Source organism: Apus apus, chromosome 17 (assembly GCF_020740795.1).
Source record: "Apus apus isolate bApuApu2 chromosome 17, bApuApu2.pri.cur, whole genome shotgun sequence".
In the NCBI taxonomy this organism is placed as follows: domain Eukaryota; kingdom Metazoa; phylum Chordata; class Aves; order Apodiformes; family Apodidae; genus Apus; species Apus apus.
The window spans coordinates 5,929,837-5,946,288 of record NC_067298.1 but is presented as its reverse complement, the minus strand read 5'-3'; the positions used below and the strand labels follow the sequence as shown (position 1 = coordinate 5,946,288).

The 16,452-nt window shown below is 51.5% G+C and overlaps 2 protein-coding genes across 4 annotated transcripts; both read right to left on the bottom strand.

Moving 5' to 3' along the window:
• Positions 1 to 180: 180 nt before the first annotated feature.
• Positions 181 to 7,920, bottom strand: MIF4GD (MIF4G domain containing). Of its 2 annotated transcripts, XM_051634741.1 has the most exons (7): positions 7,847 to 7,920; positions 7,091 to 7,201; positions 4,451 to 4,587; positions 3,621 to 3,730; positions 3,185 to 3,340; positions 2,389 to 2,481; positions 181 to 1,140 (listed from the first exon to the last, which is right to left on the bottom strand). In XM_051634741.1, exons 3-7 carry the CDS (start codon positions 4,530 to 4,532, stop codon positions 913 to 915), a joined length of 669 nt encoding a protein of 222 aa, XP_051490701.1. In that variant the 5' UTR covers positions 4,533 to 4,587; positions 7,091 to 7,201; positions 7,847 to 7,920; the 3' UTR covers positions 181 to 912. The 2 variants fall into 2 exon arrangements, with proteins under 2 accessions (XP_051490701.1, XP_051490700.1); XM_051634740.1 differs by lacking the exons at positions 7,091 to 7,201; positions 7,847 to 7,920 and adding an exon at positions 6,698 to 6,805.
• SLC25A19 (solute carrier family 25 member 19) lies at positions 7,821 to 16,304 on the bottom strand. 2 transcript variants are annotated; one of them, XM_051634737.1, is made up of 7 exons: positions 16,162 to 16,304; positions 15,746 to 15,893; positions 15,078 to 15,233; positions 14,127 to 14,297; positions 13,111 to 13,294; positions 12,733 to 12,863; positions 7,821 to 11,636 (listed from the first exon to the last, which is right to left on the bottom strand). In XM_051634737.1, exons 2-7 carry the CDS (start codon positions 15,869 to 15,871, stop codon positions 11,436 to 11,438), a joined length of 969 nt encoding a protein of 322 aa, XP_051490697.1. In that variant the 5' UTR covers positions 15,872 to 15,893; positions 16,162 to 16,304; the 3' UTR covers positions 7,821 to 11,435. The 2 variants fall into 2 exon arrangements, with proteins under 2 accessions (XP_051490697.1, XP_051490698.1); XM_051634738.1 differs by having other exon boundaries at positions 16,184 to 16,304.
• Positions 16,305 to 16,452: the final 148 nt, after the last annotated feature.

Genomic DNA, 16,452 nt, shown 5'->3' with positions numbered 1-16,452 from the left:
TCCTTTGTCTCTCTTGCTTGACTCTCATGCTCTGTCCAACGACCCCAGGTGCATAAAGCCCCAGTGACACCCTGCACTGAGGGAGACAGTGACTGTCACAGCCTGAAGGCTTCAGTCAGGAGCAACTTTTAAGTATTGTTCATAGCTCAGCAGCTGCACAGAGAGAAAGCAGGGCACATGTTAGTGGAAAAATTTTATTAGAAAAAAAATCCTTCAATAGGCTGTTTTATTTCCCTTCTTCCTCTCCTGTTCTTACAAGAAACGTAGTGTAGTTGAAACTCACTAAATTCTGAAAATATGTGACAGTTATTGTATAAAACTTATAAAACCTGTTCCTAGCTGGTTGTGCTCAGGGAGCTGACCTGCTGCAGCCAGTGGTGGCTTGTGACCCATGGGGAAGGCTGTGTTGCATGAAGGTGCAGCCAGTGTGCTGGAAGGAACCTGGGAAAAAAGAGCACTTGGTTGAGCTGTTGTGAGGCCACCGTGTTTGCTGTGACGTGTCCCAGAAAACCAGGAACAACCTGAGCTATGAAAGGTTCCCCCTCTGCCTCCTGCAGTGCTGCTGGCTCCTGGGGGAAACAAAAATGCTCCCAAGCCTTAATTGTGCTTTCCTTAACACTCAAGTAAAATGCTGGTTGGACTTAGAAGCTTCCCTTGCCCAATATTAGACAAAACCAGTGGAAGAACTTGCTGGGGTAAATGTGCCCTGTGCTTCCCACCTCTCCAAACCTCCAAAGCCAGGCCAGCACCAGTTGCAGCCCAACCAGTTACATGCCCAGAGGCTCTAGATGGTATAAACCCTATTTACAGGAAGTGCTAGAAAAACATGAATATGAAAAGAAATTCAAACTTGGTATTGAAGCCTGCTGGTGAAAGTGCTGGAGACACCTCTCCACCTCTGCTGTGCAGAGGTTAGTCTGTCACTTCACTGTAATAGTACTTCTGGGCAGCATCTGTCATCTTCCACTCGGCAGCCCGGAACTCGATGATCTCCAGGAGCAGGAGCTGGGACAAGGAGGTGAGTCCCTCCTGCAGAAGGAAACCATCTCGGAGGAGGGAGAAGAGCTCATCCATCCTCTGGGAGTTCATCTTCTCCAGCTGCTCGCCGATGCGGTGGAGCTGCAGGACCAGGCAGTCCACCTTCAGAAGGAAGAGAAGAAGGTGGCTGAGTACAAAGGAATAATGGGGAGGTTCAGCTCCTCTGGATGAGCTCATCTCATCAGTCACGGATGGACCAGCACATCCTGTTCTCTCTGTGCTGGTTTTCCAACAGGCAACAGTTCTCTGCTGCTCTCAAGCTGTCCTGATCCAGGAGGCAGGAGAAGCTGAATGTCTCTTCTGCTAAAAGGGCTGGAAAAGCACATCCTGAACTCTCCTGATCCTCAGACAAAATTGCCAGATGAAATGCACACACAATGGGTGAAAAAATGATAATTTTTTCCAGGATAGGCACAAGGGGATGGTAAGGCTGAAGTCAATGTCAGAGCAAGGAGGTGTCTCCAATAGCAGAGGGAATTGTTTGGAGCATGTGCTAAAGCTCTTAGGAAGTCTGGTGACTTGCAGGAAACGGGCACTAACTGGGCCTTTGAAGAAGAGGGGAAAGTCAAGTGGGCTGCAGGGGTGGGAGGGATGTGCTAAGATGTAAAAAAACCCAAAGGGCCCATCCAAGGATACCTGCATTTTACAGGAACCCCCAGCCCTGAGGGGTGGCTCAGTCATGCCCCAGGCAGGTTGCTGCACACCAGTATGTGCAAAGCTCCAGCTCCAGAAGAGCCTTCTCCAGCCCTCGGGGGTCTGGCACAGGATCAGTGCTGCAGGCCTGGGCAGGTGGGTGGCAGCTACAGAAAGCAGCTCAGCAGATCCCAGGGCCTGAGGGGACACAGCTGCCCTGCACACCGAGGGACACTGCAGCTCTCTGCCACCACCCCCAGGGCTGTGGTGTCTCTGCGGGTGAGTGTGACAGCTGCTCCTCCAGATGTCTGGCAACCAGGGCTGCTGGAAAAGCAGCTGATTTCTGAGAAAACAGGGAAAGAGTCATCTGTGTTTTTCTCACATGATGGCAGGTGAACCTGCAGAACACCAGACAGCCCCTGCTTCGAGGGACAGCTGGGCTGCTGGGTGTCCAGTGCCAACACCTGGGCAAGAGGGAGAAAAGCTGCCCCAAGGGGGACGTGCAGCCTGGGCAAGGGAGTCACAACCAGCCCCTCCATCCCACTTCCTTCTGGGCTCTAAACCCTCCTGCCCAGCAGGTCTCCCTCCAGCACATACCAAGGAGGCAGCTCTCCCTCCTCTGCTCCAGGATGTGGAGACCACATCCCCCCTGGGCTGTGCTCCTGCTGGTCCCTGGCAGGACAACAGGTAGGTGAGGGAACTCCTCCCTGCCCTCACCTCTTCCTCCTTCCGCAGGCTGTCGGGCTGTGCCAGCCGGAACAGACAGTCATAAACAGGGTTCACCAGGGCCATCATGGGCATGTTGTTCACCTGTAAGGAGGCAGGAGCCATCATCAGCTTGGGGCCAGAAAGGGAGGAGTCTGCATCTATTTAAGATCATTTGCTCCCTTGCTGCTCTTCAAAGAAGGGTGCAGAATTTACTTCTGCTGCCAAATGCCATATGGGTGAGATTTACGTAGGAGACCAGACATTTGAGTCTCCAAGAACCAGAGAAGCTGAACAAATTATGTAAAAAACATCTATTTTTAAATATAAGCAGGTAGTCATGGGAAATAAACTTGTTACAACAGCATTTTTCCTGCCTGCAGCTCCCCTTGCATAATGTTTACATTTACTCCAAGCAGGCATCAAGTACCCACACTGCAGCAAAGGCTTGAGACAAACTCCATCAGTACGTGGGCTCGAAATTCCCCCTGGGACCTCACAGCAACTGAACCTGTTCAAATCTGGGAGTTTTGGCAGTAAGCAAACCAGGGGATTTCAAACACCAAGTACAAAATGAAGAAGCTCAGACTTTTTGACTGCTCCCAGAGATGGCTCTGCCTCTCCAAGCCTGTTCACCTGCCTGTTGGTAGCACCAACCCCAGGAGCATCCTCATGCCAAGAACCAGTTCCAGCCACAGCCCTGGGGCTCTGTACAACTCCCATCCAACCCCCTTGGTGCCTCTGGACACCCAGGCCCTCTGGCCCTCCTAGGCAGCAGGACCCAGGTGGTCCTGCTCTGTCTCCTCACCCTCAGGTAGTCGAAGATGTTGCAGATGAAGGTGACGTAGCAGATCCAGGCCTGGAGCGAGCGGGTGCGCAGCTCCTCCCTGTCCTTGTACTCCTGCTGCAGCCGGTTCAGCAGGCTCCTCCGGAAGACGCTCTGGCCGACTTGTTTGCTCTCTGCCTACAAGCCCACAAAGTCAGGATGGAGGGATGAAACAGGGGTGTGAGGAGTGCAGAGAAGCAGGACCATGCAGATACCCTCCTGCGATTGCCCAGAGAGGCAAGAAAGCTGCAGCTAACTGCCTGTGCTCACCAGCTGCTCCTCTGAATGCTGCCACTGCTCGGGGCAAGTGACAGAAGAGGAAGGTCAGGGCACAGGGCTGGGGTGAAGCCCCTCCTGGCCCAGCCTAGGGACAACCCACAAAGCTGAAGTGTTTTGCTGTCCAGGCATGAATTCTCACCTGGATGATGGTGTAGCAGATGCGTCCCGCCTCCTTGCTGAACACACAGTCTTTGAGGGACTGGTCCACGATAATATTGGCCACTTTCTCCAGGTCCACGTTGGTGGGGTCTGCAGAGAGGAGAAACACTGTCAGGACATAGCACCCTTTGGGCCCTGCTTGCTCTGAGGTACCTGGAAAGCAAGCAAGGTCAGCACGGGGCCTGGTACAACTATACCATATGGTGTGAAAACTCATACCACTCCCACAACAAGAGCCCCAGCTCCTCTTGCACAGCTTTGGAGATGCTACCTCCAACTGTTGCATGGTCCTCCCAGGCTGGAGACACAGCCATCACAATGGGAAAATGATGGAGGAAAGCAAGTAATATGAGGAAGCAAGAAGCTGATCTCAATCTGAAATGCCAGTTCTGCTTCAAACATAGGTTAGCAGGAACTAAATGTGTCAAGTCCTGCTGGGCTTCAAATAGAAACATGAAGGTGAGAAGGAGGCCTTGGGGGCCAGGAGGACAAGATGGCCCAGCAGCAGGGAGGGGCAGAGAACAGGAACAGAGAGTGGGAACTAAGCACTGAGAGAGGGGGGAGAGGCCAAGTCTGAGGAGAGATGCTGCATTAGAGCAGGAGAGGAAGATCAACCAAAACCAGGGAAAACTACAAGGATGAGAACCAGGAGCTGAGTTTGAGCAGCTGCACCATCAAAGACTGGGGAGATGGGAGAAGAAGATATAGGGAGCAAAGACCTTCCTGGAGAAGATTCACTGAATGGCACACAGGCACCCAAACAGCATTTTCTACACTTAGCTGCACAGGGCAGAGGAGCTAACCTCTAACCTTTGAGTGCTGTTTTCAGCAGCTTCTGAGTCTCGCTGTCAAATGACTGTATTTTATACTCTTCTTTGCCCGTTTCCCCCATGACTGGCTTCCTCCAAGGGCAGGAGTCAGGGCAATGGATGGGCTAGTGACAGTCCCTGGGGAAAGAGCACACAGAGCTTAGTTGGACAGAGAGACAGATCTTCACCTCACCATTTGGCAAATCCCATCTAGTGCAGCACAGACTGTTACCCTGACAGCTTCCCACCCCAAGGAAACTCCTTTGTTATTAGGGCCCCCAGCTCCAGCCCTAGAGCTGAGCAAAGCCTCACACCCACATCTTTTTAAGCCTTGCTTCCCACCAGTCTACAACAGGACTGAATCTTCAGAACCTTTACATTTTTCTGACAGGAAAAACAAGTTTTAGCCTGCAGGTTCAAAGCAGAGAGCACACCAAGGCAGCCCCAAACTGTACCCATCTCTGCTTAGAAGACTTTCCTGTGGCTGTATCACAGAGAAACAGACACAGGAGCACCCCACACAGCTGTTCTCTTGTGCCTTCGAAACACCAGTTGAGCTGGTTTCACATAAAAGCCTGGGAAGAATCAAACCAGCACCTAAGCATCCAACACATGCTCACCAGAAAGAACAGAGCACCTCTCCTGTGCCAGAGCCAGGCTCCCTCAAGCTCCCAGCAAGACACAGCCAAGTCCCCAGCAACAACAACTCCTGTCTCACCTCCCTGCAGTCAAGCAGAGCTCTCTGCAGTACTTATGGTGCTTCTAAATAGTCTCTTGGTTAATTTTCTTCTGCTTCATGATACATCAAACACAGCAGGAGGATACACATGGCACAGAGAGGAAGGGCTTTCTTTGACAGGCACATGAGATGATCTGCTGGGTGCAAAATGCCGGGCTGGCCAGACCCGCAGCACAAGCAGAAGGCAATTGGCCAAATGAGTTTTTGCCAGCTTGTCGAAATTCCTGGGCCATTACTCACCCCTCTCTGCAAACAGGTCCCTACCCGGATTAAAGCTGAAGACGCACTGCCCTTCAGAGGCAGTGGGACACATCTCACAGGCAGCCCGACCCCACGGACACGCCTCGAAGCCACGGCACAACACGTAGTAACTCAGAGCAGAGAGAGGAGCCCTGCTCTGGCCCTGCCCTCCCTGCGAGACCTCGGACAGACCCTGTCCCATGGGGGTGACAACCTGCTCACACTGCTCTCACAGCCAAATCTCTCACCTGCACAGGGTTACCTGCCCTGAGACCTGCACAGAGGTTTCTTTCCCAGATGGATTCACAAGCAGCTGGATGCCCTCCGTGCTGTCTGGTTGGCAAACGCCTTCCCACCCGACCTCTCCTCTTCCTGCACCGGCCCTCTCCCTCTGCACTCACACCATTCTGCACTGCCAGAGCAGCAGAGCAGCAGCCCCAGCTCACCAGCAGCCCCGTCCGTGTCCCACCAGCAGCATCACCGTGTGGAAGGAACCCGGTGAGAGCTCAGTGCCGCACAGCCAAGCAGGAAGCGCCCGAGCTCGTCTGGCAGCGTCTCTGCCGTCACCACCCAGACCCGGAGCATCCTTCCCCAGGGCTCCCCAGGGACAGGCAGGGCTGCTTTGAAGTGCTGTGCCAAACAACCCTGCCCAGAGCAAACCACAGCGCATGAGCGTGAAACCAGCCAGGCCTCGTCTGCACCAGAGACCCTGCTGCCGTGTCACCTTGCCTGAAGTGGCAGTGGGTGACACCAGGCACAGCATCACCTGTGGGTACCAACTACTCCTCTGCAAGTGGTCCCCACTAGACGAGCAGTCCCGGGAACGGCCGTGGTTTGCATCCTCGATCTGCCGATGCTTGTGTGGCAGCGCCCAGCCCGACGGGGGACACGCCTGGTGGGACGGGCTGGACGTGCCCGGCCACCCCAAAAGGAGGGAGAAAGAGCAGCGAGTCTCCTCTGCCGCCCTCAGCATACACCCGTCACCGCCCGAGGGGCACTACCAGATGTCCGGGAGCCCCGTCCCAAACCACCGAGCAGCAGGTGGAAGCCCCAGCACCGAACTGCCTCCTGCGCGGGGCACCTGGGCCACCGGAGCCCCCGGGGAGCCCCCGGGGACCCCCCGCTGCTGCCTCGCCCCAACCCCACGGGGGAGCCGCTCCCGCACAAGCCGAATGGCCCCCAGGACTGGAGGGAGAGGCAGACCCCGGAGAAAACCAGCCCCCCGTCCCCCCGGACAGGGCAGGGGGAGCCGGGCGCAGCCCCACCGACCTGCCGGCCGCCCCCGCTGGGTCTTCTGGCCGTCGGGGCATGGCCGGAGCGTCCCAGACCCCGCCACCCCGGCCCCGCTCCCTCCCGGCACGGCCCAGGTTTCCTCTTAGGTCATTTCCTCGGCCGAGCCGGGGGAGGGACGGGCCGGGACGGGGCGGGAGACCAGCGGCAGCGCCACCGCCTGCGAGCAGCGGGCAGGGCCCCGGCGGCTGCCCCCGCCGCCCCGGGCGTCCCCCCGGGCACGACCCGCTGCCTCCCGGCTCCCCAGGGCATCCCCACCTGCATCTGAGCACTCCCAGCTGCTCCGCGGTCCCTTCCCCACTTTCCCTCCCGGCTGCTCCGCGGTCCCCTCCCCGCTTTCCCCGCGCCCGGAGGTTTGAAGGCAGCACTTACCGCTCCGCTCCGGTTCCCCCCTCGGGGCTCCCTCAGCGAGAGCTGCGCCGCGCTGCCTCTCCCTGGGCGAAAATCGCGTTTAATCCGCTCTCCCCTCCTGGCCAGGGCAGGCTGCAACCGAGCAGCATGAAAAATGGGTAGGGGGAAAAAAGAATAAAAATCAGGAAAGGGGAGATGCACTAAACCAAATCACTGCAACAAAAGCTGAGCGAGGTATGACATACTTCACGGTTTCTCTCTAAACTCCTAAACATTTCAGAGGGGAAGGCGCCTCATGGGTTGAAGCCTTCACAGCAGCTAGAGCAAAGCAGCCAGGCTGCTGAAACCAGAGACCAGCCTCGGGAAACACACAATGAGCGGCCCGGGAACATTCTCTGCCGCGCTGTGTGGCCTGGCTAGATACAAACAATGCCTGAACTCCACCACGGACGGGTTTGTGACTCGGGACCGCCTGGTCCCTCCAGGCACAGCCGTGGGACAGGGCTGCACAAACCCCCTCACCAGATTGGCAAAGTATCCCCGGGTACTGCAGAGGGGATGGGACAGCCCTGCCTGCTGCTGAGGAGCACCCAGGAGCCACGGATGAGAAAACCCAGATGGCTCCTGCCTCCTCACACTCTGTGCTCTGATTATCCTCCCTTTCGGGCAGCAGGAGAGCCAGGGCAGCCCTGGGGTGTCCAGCAGAGCGTATGCACTGGGAGGAAAGGAATAAACCAACTGCAACCAGACATGAACATAACAAAGTATTTAATGTACCTTCTCTCAAAGGCAGGCCCACGTTGTGCGCATTCTGCTCGGGCGCTTTCAGACAGCAGCTGCAAAAGATCCACTCGGGCAACACAGCAAAACGCAGCAGAGAATGACAGTTCTACATCACAAGAGAAACTGAAACCCAACCTAAATACAATCCATTCCATGTCAGACTGTAAAACATTCATTTATTTTCAAAAATGAAGCTGTGCAGCTCCAGATGAGCATCCTGAGGACTGTCCTAGGAAGCCGGCGCTGCAGAAATCAGTGGGTTCACCACAGAACTTGCACGTTCTCCTGTCTGAGGGCAGTTACAAGCAATGGTGGATCCCCTAACAACCACAGTGCAACTTGCCTTCAACACTTAACCTGCTGAAGTGCTTTTGGATGTTCTGATGATGAAAGGCACTAGAAGAAAACAAACGCAACTGCTGAGCGGCTTGTGAGGTGAATTTCAGGCGACGCAAATCCCTGCTGACAGGATTACACCAGAGTGAAATCCCAGCCCTCCCTAGGGGCAAACTCTGGCGCAGTCTCCCAGCAAGTCACTCACTGTGTTGTCACTTGAAACTGAACTGGTGTATGAGCTTCCAAGAGGAAATCTGTCCCAGCACATGGGAGAACAACATGAGCGCAGATCTCTCCCACCTCCTGCTCCTCTAATTCTGGGAAATTCCACTTCAAACAACTTGTGTTTTGCCAGAGTAGCATCAGAAATAAGACCTCATGCTTTGCACCAAAACAGTCTCATCCCCAAGGAGAAACCAGTTTTCCTGTTATAGTCCTCTCCCCAGCAGAGACTCCCACTTATCAAAGTGCACACTGGAAATTTCTGAGATACAGATGCTGTTGACCAGAGGTGAGAGGTGAAGCAACTGTTAGATGCAACTTTTACTATCATACAATTGAAGTTGTCACTTCTTTCTCCTTCTCTCAGCACAAGACCAAGAGCCTTTAGGGGCCTGTAACATTTATTACTAACAGCCCAAAGGCATGTGCCAGAGCCCTCTGACCAGGGAGTGCCTCTTCCACAGCCTGGGCCAGACTGGCACAACTGAAACTCCAACTCTGCCATCTGTTGGGTGGAGGCAAGCCTATGGAATGCAGAGTGAAGGAAAAAAAAACTATCCCAGAGAGGAAAAGCTGCTCTACAGTCTCCACTGCTGCCCTCTCTGTGCAGGAGCCACTTGCCTGAATCACCTCAAGCTCCACATCAAGAAACATCCTCTTAGCAGAGTTTTCTCTTCTTTAGCCCTGAGAGAAGCAAAGCAACTCACCCCCTACTCCAGAGGTTGCCATTCCCACTGACAAGTTCCTAGCCTGTTTCCCCCTATTTTGTGCAGTTTAACAGCAGCTCTTTGACATAAAGTGGAAAACAAGAGTCTTGTGATGTTTAGACAGGTGAGATGAGTCCCAATTTCCTGTGGAAGCCAAGGCTAGCACAGAAAATTTTCTGCTGTGGCCAGTCCTGTCTCTGCTAACCATGACGGCATTCCTCTCTACCAGCAGCCCAAATACAGTAACAATCCCAACCTGTTTGTGTCTGTTTGGAAACGAGATGTTTCTCTCCCTCAGCAGGATGTCACTAAGTTCATTAGTGGTTATGACATCTTTCCAAGAACAGGTGAACAATAAACAAAGAAAAAATACTGTTAGGAAGATTTTGAGGGAATCTCAGAAAAAGCTTAAATAACACTGGAAAACGCCAATAGGACTGAGGCACTTTGAGAAACTTTGTTCCACATTCTTTGCATTTTCTCCTCTAGAGCAAAACTGCCCATTTTTTAGAGTACATGCAGCTAACACTCCCTCCTTGAGGCTCATGTATTAGCCTGACATTGCTCAGTGGATTTAATTTTATGTAGCTCTCCAAGTCACCTGCAGTGAACCAGTCACTTTGCACTCCCAGATCTCAAACCACAGCAGACACAAAGTTCTTTGGCCTGGGCTTGCAAGGAATCTCTCTAGATACCTCAGCTACCAGTGAAAACAGCTGCTCTTTAAAAACAGCCTCTCACAATAGTTCAGGGTAAGTGAGCAGTGCTGATATGCTCAAAATCACCAGAAGTTGCGTCAACAGAATGGAATTGGTCACACTGGAATTTGGCCAGGCCACTTGGGATTAACACCCTGAATGTTGCAGAAGAGCCATGAAAAGCTCTGCTTTAAGAGAAGAACCATCAAACCACCCTCTAAATCACATCAGTGCTCTGCCCTATCCACCACTTGCCAGATGACTAACGTGTTTTTGTATCACAGCAGCTCTTCCTTGGAAGTCAGCCTTCCACTCACTGGTCCTACCACACCCTGCTCAGCTTGAAAAAACAAAGAATAAAAGAGGGGGAAGAAAGTTCTTTTCCTCTTTTCCCCTGTCACATAAATCAGAGCTCTTTGTTGGCTGTTTTGGGTTTTTTTTACCTTTCATAAAGGCTTTGAAACTCCAGAAAAACCCTTGTCCAGCTCTAACTGGACATCATCCTTTTCTTGTCAAACACCATGCAAAGCCAACCAATTCTGATTTGATGTTCAGTCCTCCCAATTCAGCTAATCTTGTCAAAACATTTACATCTGTCAGCACCACTGCAGGACTGAGGTTCAGAAATGTTTTGAGGCTACTACAGCAATACTTGCTAGAAACATTCAAAGGTGGTATTAAAAAAAATAAAAGACTAGTTTCCACAGGACTTTTCCTTCATTATTCCAGCTTGGACTAAGTATTTCTAAAACTCTCTACAGCATTTGTTTACTCACTGCATTAAAAAAAACCCTGAAGTAAGAACTGGGCTTGTGCGTTGAATCCCCTTACAGTGGGGCTCCTAACCAGCAGGTCTACTTGTGAAAAGTGTGACTGAGGCAGTGCAAAAACCTAAGAGGTGTATGGCAAGACAAGCAGGAAGAGAAATGTGCACTTAGGATACAATCAATTTCTCCAGAGTGAAAGAAAAAGTTTGAGTCAGCATGAGCCACTAGAAGATTCTGTGTTTAAGATGGCTGAGAGTGTGCAGCCAGCCAGTGGTAATGAAGCAGCAGAAGCTGGCAGCAAAGGAAAGGAAATCCAACAGTCTGTGAACACCAAAGAGGTTTTAACTGACTTCAGAACAGCAGGACAGAGCTACCTGTGCAACATGCAGAAAGAAAAGAGCTGTGCAAACAGCAGGTGACAGAGCAGGGAAATAAAGCTGTGCGGACGCAGCGACAGGCAGTGGTGTTTGTTGGTTAAGCAGCACTAGCTGCGCCAGGATCCTTAACCCTGATCCAGAGCAAGCACAGGAATTCACCCACTTTATCGGGTGCCTTTTCAGAGCACAATCTCTGCTAGTTACTTGTCTGCTTGATTTCTCACTCCCCCCACTAAATGTGTGCTGATATGGAGGAGACAGAAAACAGAAGTGCTCAGTTGAACAGCTCCCAGCAAAGCATTTCTGTGTCTTCAGAACCACGGTCGCCTTCTCTTTCTGCATGATCCCAGGAGGTGATTTCCTACAGGCTGGTGGAGCTCTGGGAGCTCTGACGTTTCCAAGATGCTCAGGACAGAGCAAAGCCATCAGTCTTCCCTCCTCCAGGAGAACACCAGGTAGCCATACACATGCCCCTCTCAACCTGCCTTCCTCCCAGCGTTATCTGTGTTCTTCAGGGCACACAGGAGGCTGCAGAACAGCTCATACCAGAAGAAGACAAGACCAGTAGAGACAGCAGCCTTCAGCAAGCTGGGTGAAAGGCCCTTAAAGAATCCACCTGGGCCCTCCTCTCGCATCATCTGCCTTACACAGTCCAGGAGACCCCTGTACACCCGTACCTGGGAGAGAAAGAGCAGAGAGGTTAAGTAAGAAAAACCCAACCTAGACATGCAGCCTGGAGATACTTTCCTGGCTATCAACACAGCTGAAAACTTCAGAGAGTCAGTTTGCAGAGAGTGGGGCAGAGGAAAAGCCACCAGCAATGGCTTATGTGAATCATTCCAACTGAAAGCCTGTAAAATCTTTATGCTACAACAGTGTGTATTATTTACAGTACAAGTTTGTGAAGTAATTATTTCAGATTGTGCTGCTACTGTTTTCCACCCCAATCACTCTAAATTAGTCTCTAAATCAGCTGCCTGCCTGTCACTGTGTCACACTGGGAAGGTTTAACATCTCGTGACACATCAATATTAAAAATCAAATTCTGTACTTCTTGCTGGAAGAGGAAAAGGATACAATGCAATGGGTCAAGACTTGGAATTCCTATCCCAGAATTTCATGACTGATTTGCTTCTCAGATCCAAACAATTAGAAGGAAAAAGAAAATTTCCACACTTTACACAAAACAAAGAAGAAATGGTTCCTTGAAAGACATGTACTTGTCTCACTGTGTACTTCAAGGTAGCAAGGAGGGTGCTAAAACCCATCAGTATTTAATTTGCTTTGAATTTCAGGATGTTCTGTACAAAAGAGACATGCTGAATACCTGGTGGCCATTCCTTGCATCAAAATATTAATTATAGAAGAGGATCCTGACAGGAAATCCCAGCACAAAGCTAGTGTCACCCTCTGATAGTAACTTGGTCCTGAATCACAAATAAATACCAAGTTGCAACTAGAAAAGTAAAGTAAATCAAAACCCCTTTGCCTGGCTGACTCATCCCCAGCTCAGAGAACCTGATGGAGATGGATGAGAAGTCAGAGCACTGCTGGACAATGTCATCAAATGAACCCAGTTTATTCCTGCAGATATTCCCATTATTAAGCAAGACAAATGCTCAGCTCCGAGAAGTTCCCCAGACATCCCAACCCAAATACGAACACAGCAGGTACCCCTGATGAATTATCACCACACTGTGGTGTTGATTGGCTCTGGATTGTCTTGATGCAAATCCATACTCATGAAAATCAGTCCATTCTAACATTTCTCACCTGCCCAAAGGCTGCCCGGGCATGCTCAAAGCCACCCACTTGCAGTCGTTTTTTGACCACGTCAAAAGGGTAAGTGAGGGTTTTGCTGATGATTCCAGCACAGCTCCCACAAACAAGGTTTTTAACATTGCCTGAGAAGTAGAAAGAGGAGAGAAAAAAAGAGGATTAGCAGGGAGTTCTCATTAAAGATCACGAGAGGCAAGTTAAAAATCACTTTTCCCCAAGAACTGAGGCCAATAAGAAATGGGAAATTGAGACACTTCTCAGATGTTGCCTTGAAAAGAGTGAAAGGACAGAAAACTGAGCTAGTGTCAGGCTCCCAAACGAGTCTTCATCCTCTGTTTCTCTCCAGATTGCAGCCACCACTCAGGTGCCTACCTCCTTTCTTTCCTTCAGCTGGAATCACCCATTCAGAAAACTGCTGCAGGATGTTGTAGGAGGAGAACTGGAGACCAGCATTTGGAAAGATGGCAACGATTGTGGGGGTCAAACCTCTGTAGAAAGTCCGAGGCCCTTCTGTCTGGTACATGGTCACCACCGCATGGCGAAGGCTGCGATAGATCTAGGCAATAAAGAAGAGGCTGATTTTAATTAAATAGGCATAAAAACAGCAAACCAAAGGTCAGGTTACTTCCCAGTGATGAGCATCTCCCACTGCACAAAATACAACTGACTGATTTCCAGCACAAAGTGGTGAACTAAATGATTTTGCACACTTTCACACAGCATTGTCAGCTAAGCCCTGGAAGTCAGCTGAGAAACTAAACCCACAAGTGACTGAAGGACCATTAGCTCTGCAGTGTAAGGCCTGGCTGACATTTATCCTTCATCCAAGCTGTACTTCTGAGGAGAAGAAGCAGTGAACAGAGCTACGGCCTGAGACAAAAACCAGAAATGTGTCTGATACAAACCTACATGAGTCTAGCTATTACAGACCTAATTAACATGGCAACCAATTCTTGCATAAACAAGAACATGAAAGGCAGGTGAAAGGTGACTGGTTTCAAGTGTCACCCCCAGCACTATCTAAGCATGACTCTGTGGAAGTGGGAAGTTTCAAACACACAATGTTTGACAGACTGGGGAGTGCATTCTGCAAATGGCCAACAGCTGAAATGAAAATTGAGTTATCCTGTTAAGGACAGTTTTGCCTTTCTGGATCACCTGTCAGGAGTCAAACACAAGGAGGAGCAGCAGCAAAATGTAATTAGAGAAGCTGTGTCAACAGCACAGAGGATAACCTGGCAACAGTGCAAACATGACCCAACAACAGCACCTGTTCCTTTATGTGAACCCACAGACTCTGACGTACTTTTCAAACCTCCTGTACTTATCCACATGAAATACTGACACTGCTGTGGATGGCAATTCCAACCAGGAATCCTGCGCCATACCTTGGGCTCACCCTGAGCAGCAAAGCGGGTGCGCAGGGTGTCAACAGGCTGGACTGCAACAGTGGCTGTGCAGGCAGCCAGGCCCCCACAGATGAAGTGCACAAAGGAGTCGCGGGCGCTGAAGGAGGTGACGTGGTGCACCAGCTTGGTCAGGCTCTCAAACGCCATGAACTGACAGGAACAAACACACACAGGGCAAGGAGTCAGTCCCTGTCACTGACACCATCTCCCCACTCCTCTCTCATTTCAGCAAAAGAGCTCCACCCACTGCTCGTAACCACCTTCTCTCTCTGTCCTTGAAAGGTCCTTCGTGACTTGCAACCTGTTGGAGTTTGTCCTCCAAGAACACCTTGTAAAAATCAGAGCAGCTCAGAGAATGCTTGGGATGTTCTGATCTCTTGACACTTCTGCTAAATCTTGCATTAAGAATTGTGAAAAACCCCTTTGAATGCTCTGTGTGTCCTAAATAGCATTTGCTACATTACAGCTACGCTGCCCAATACTCTTTCAACCAGTGCTCATGCTGTTAATATTTACAAATTAAGTATAATGATGCTGTATAAAACACCATCATCAGCTTCACTGTTCTTTTTCTAACAAGCTGCTAGGACAGCATGAACAAAAGGAAAAAAAACTCCACAGGCTTGGAACATGAACAGCTAAGCCAAGTGCCAGGAACAAACAGGGCTTGTGTATTACACGAGATACAGACAGAACTGTTTGCTCTACCTGTGCTCCAGGCTGGCCAGACAGGTGTTCAGCAAGCTCAGGAATATTAACTTAGGAATTGTACATCATCATTATACAACAAATTTGAGACTGGAGCAGGCTTACAACAATACAGTTTAAACCTGGACCCTTTCTGCATCTCCCCATGCAAACAGTCTAACAAGGAGCAAAGCCAAGTCCCACGTATGTAAGATGGGCCCAGCTGATGTCTGGTCACCTTACCTGAACAGCTCCATAGCCAACTGAAAGGAACTGAGCAGGAACATGGCCCTTCCAGAAGGCTGCCAACCCCTCTTCCTGAAAGATGCGCTGGACAGCTTGCAGGATGCCATGATACTTAGCCCCTGGGTTCCTGGAGGAGAGCTGCTCAACCTGAAGCTGGAGCAAATCAGAAAAATATTTTCAATTCCACATCACATTTCAACAAAGTTCAAGTGCCCAATTCAGGAATTCACAACCCCAACAGCCAACCAATGCTAAGAGGTGGCATTCTGCCTTCCCACAGACTCACACCTAGAACTGACTGGGGTGTTATATTTAGGTAGGGCTCTAAAATAATTAAAACATGCAGCTCAAAGAGAATAAGTAGGAACGATGGTGAAATTCAGTGAGATAGCAGAGACCATTCAGAAAAACAGAGAAAGAGAACAAACTATGAAAAACACAAGATCCTACTCAAACACACAAGTTAAGTTATATAAACAGAAGTGGTGGACATAAGATAGATACCCTACTACCTTGCATAACCTGCATACATTGTAGGTGGGGGCTGACAGCAGATTTAGTGCTCTTCGGTTACACAAGTGACCTGTTCATCCAGGCCACCAGGAGCTCTGCTCTGTCACAGGCTCCTTCACCCCCCTGTCCCAAGCACGCCACGAGGAAGGTACCTGAAAGCGGATCTTGAGGACATCCAAGGGGCTGATCAGGACCCGAGTGACCAAGCCGGATGCTGATCCTGCTGCAGCTGCTTCCAGCGTGGAGACGCAGTTGGCCTCAGGGTCATAGCCGACCATGCCTGCCCGGTGTCCCTGCAGCCTGGGCGGGGGGACAGGGGCCACAGTGAGTCCTTTCCAGGCAACGAGCCCTCCCCGCTCCTTTCCACACCAAGGCTCCACAGCCTCATCCCACAACCCCCTCCCTCCCGAGGCCTCCCCTCACCCCACAGACCCCCCTTCTCACCCACAACCCCTTCCTCACCCCAAGGGCCACACATCCCCCCTCACCGCCATCCATACCCCCCCCACACGCCCCTCAGCCGCCTCCCCTCTCCCCACAGCCCCGCGGCCCAGCCCATAGCCAGCACCGGAGCAGGATACGGAGCCAACCCGCAGGGGTCGGGCCGGGGGGGCTGCCCGAGGCCCGGGAGGGGCTGCCCGAGGCCCGGGGGGGCTGCCCGAGGCCCGGGAGGGGCTGCCCGAGGCCCAGCGCCGCTCGCCCCGCTCCCCGCCCCGCCGCTCTGCGCCTGCGCGCCGCGGGGGCTGCCGGGAAATGTAGTCCGGAGCCCGGGCTGCCCGCCCCACACAAGCAGCAGCGTTTTTCTTCCCTCTCCAAAAGCACAACGGGAGATTTTTTTTTAAAGAACTTTTCAGGAGGC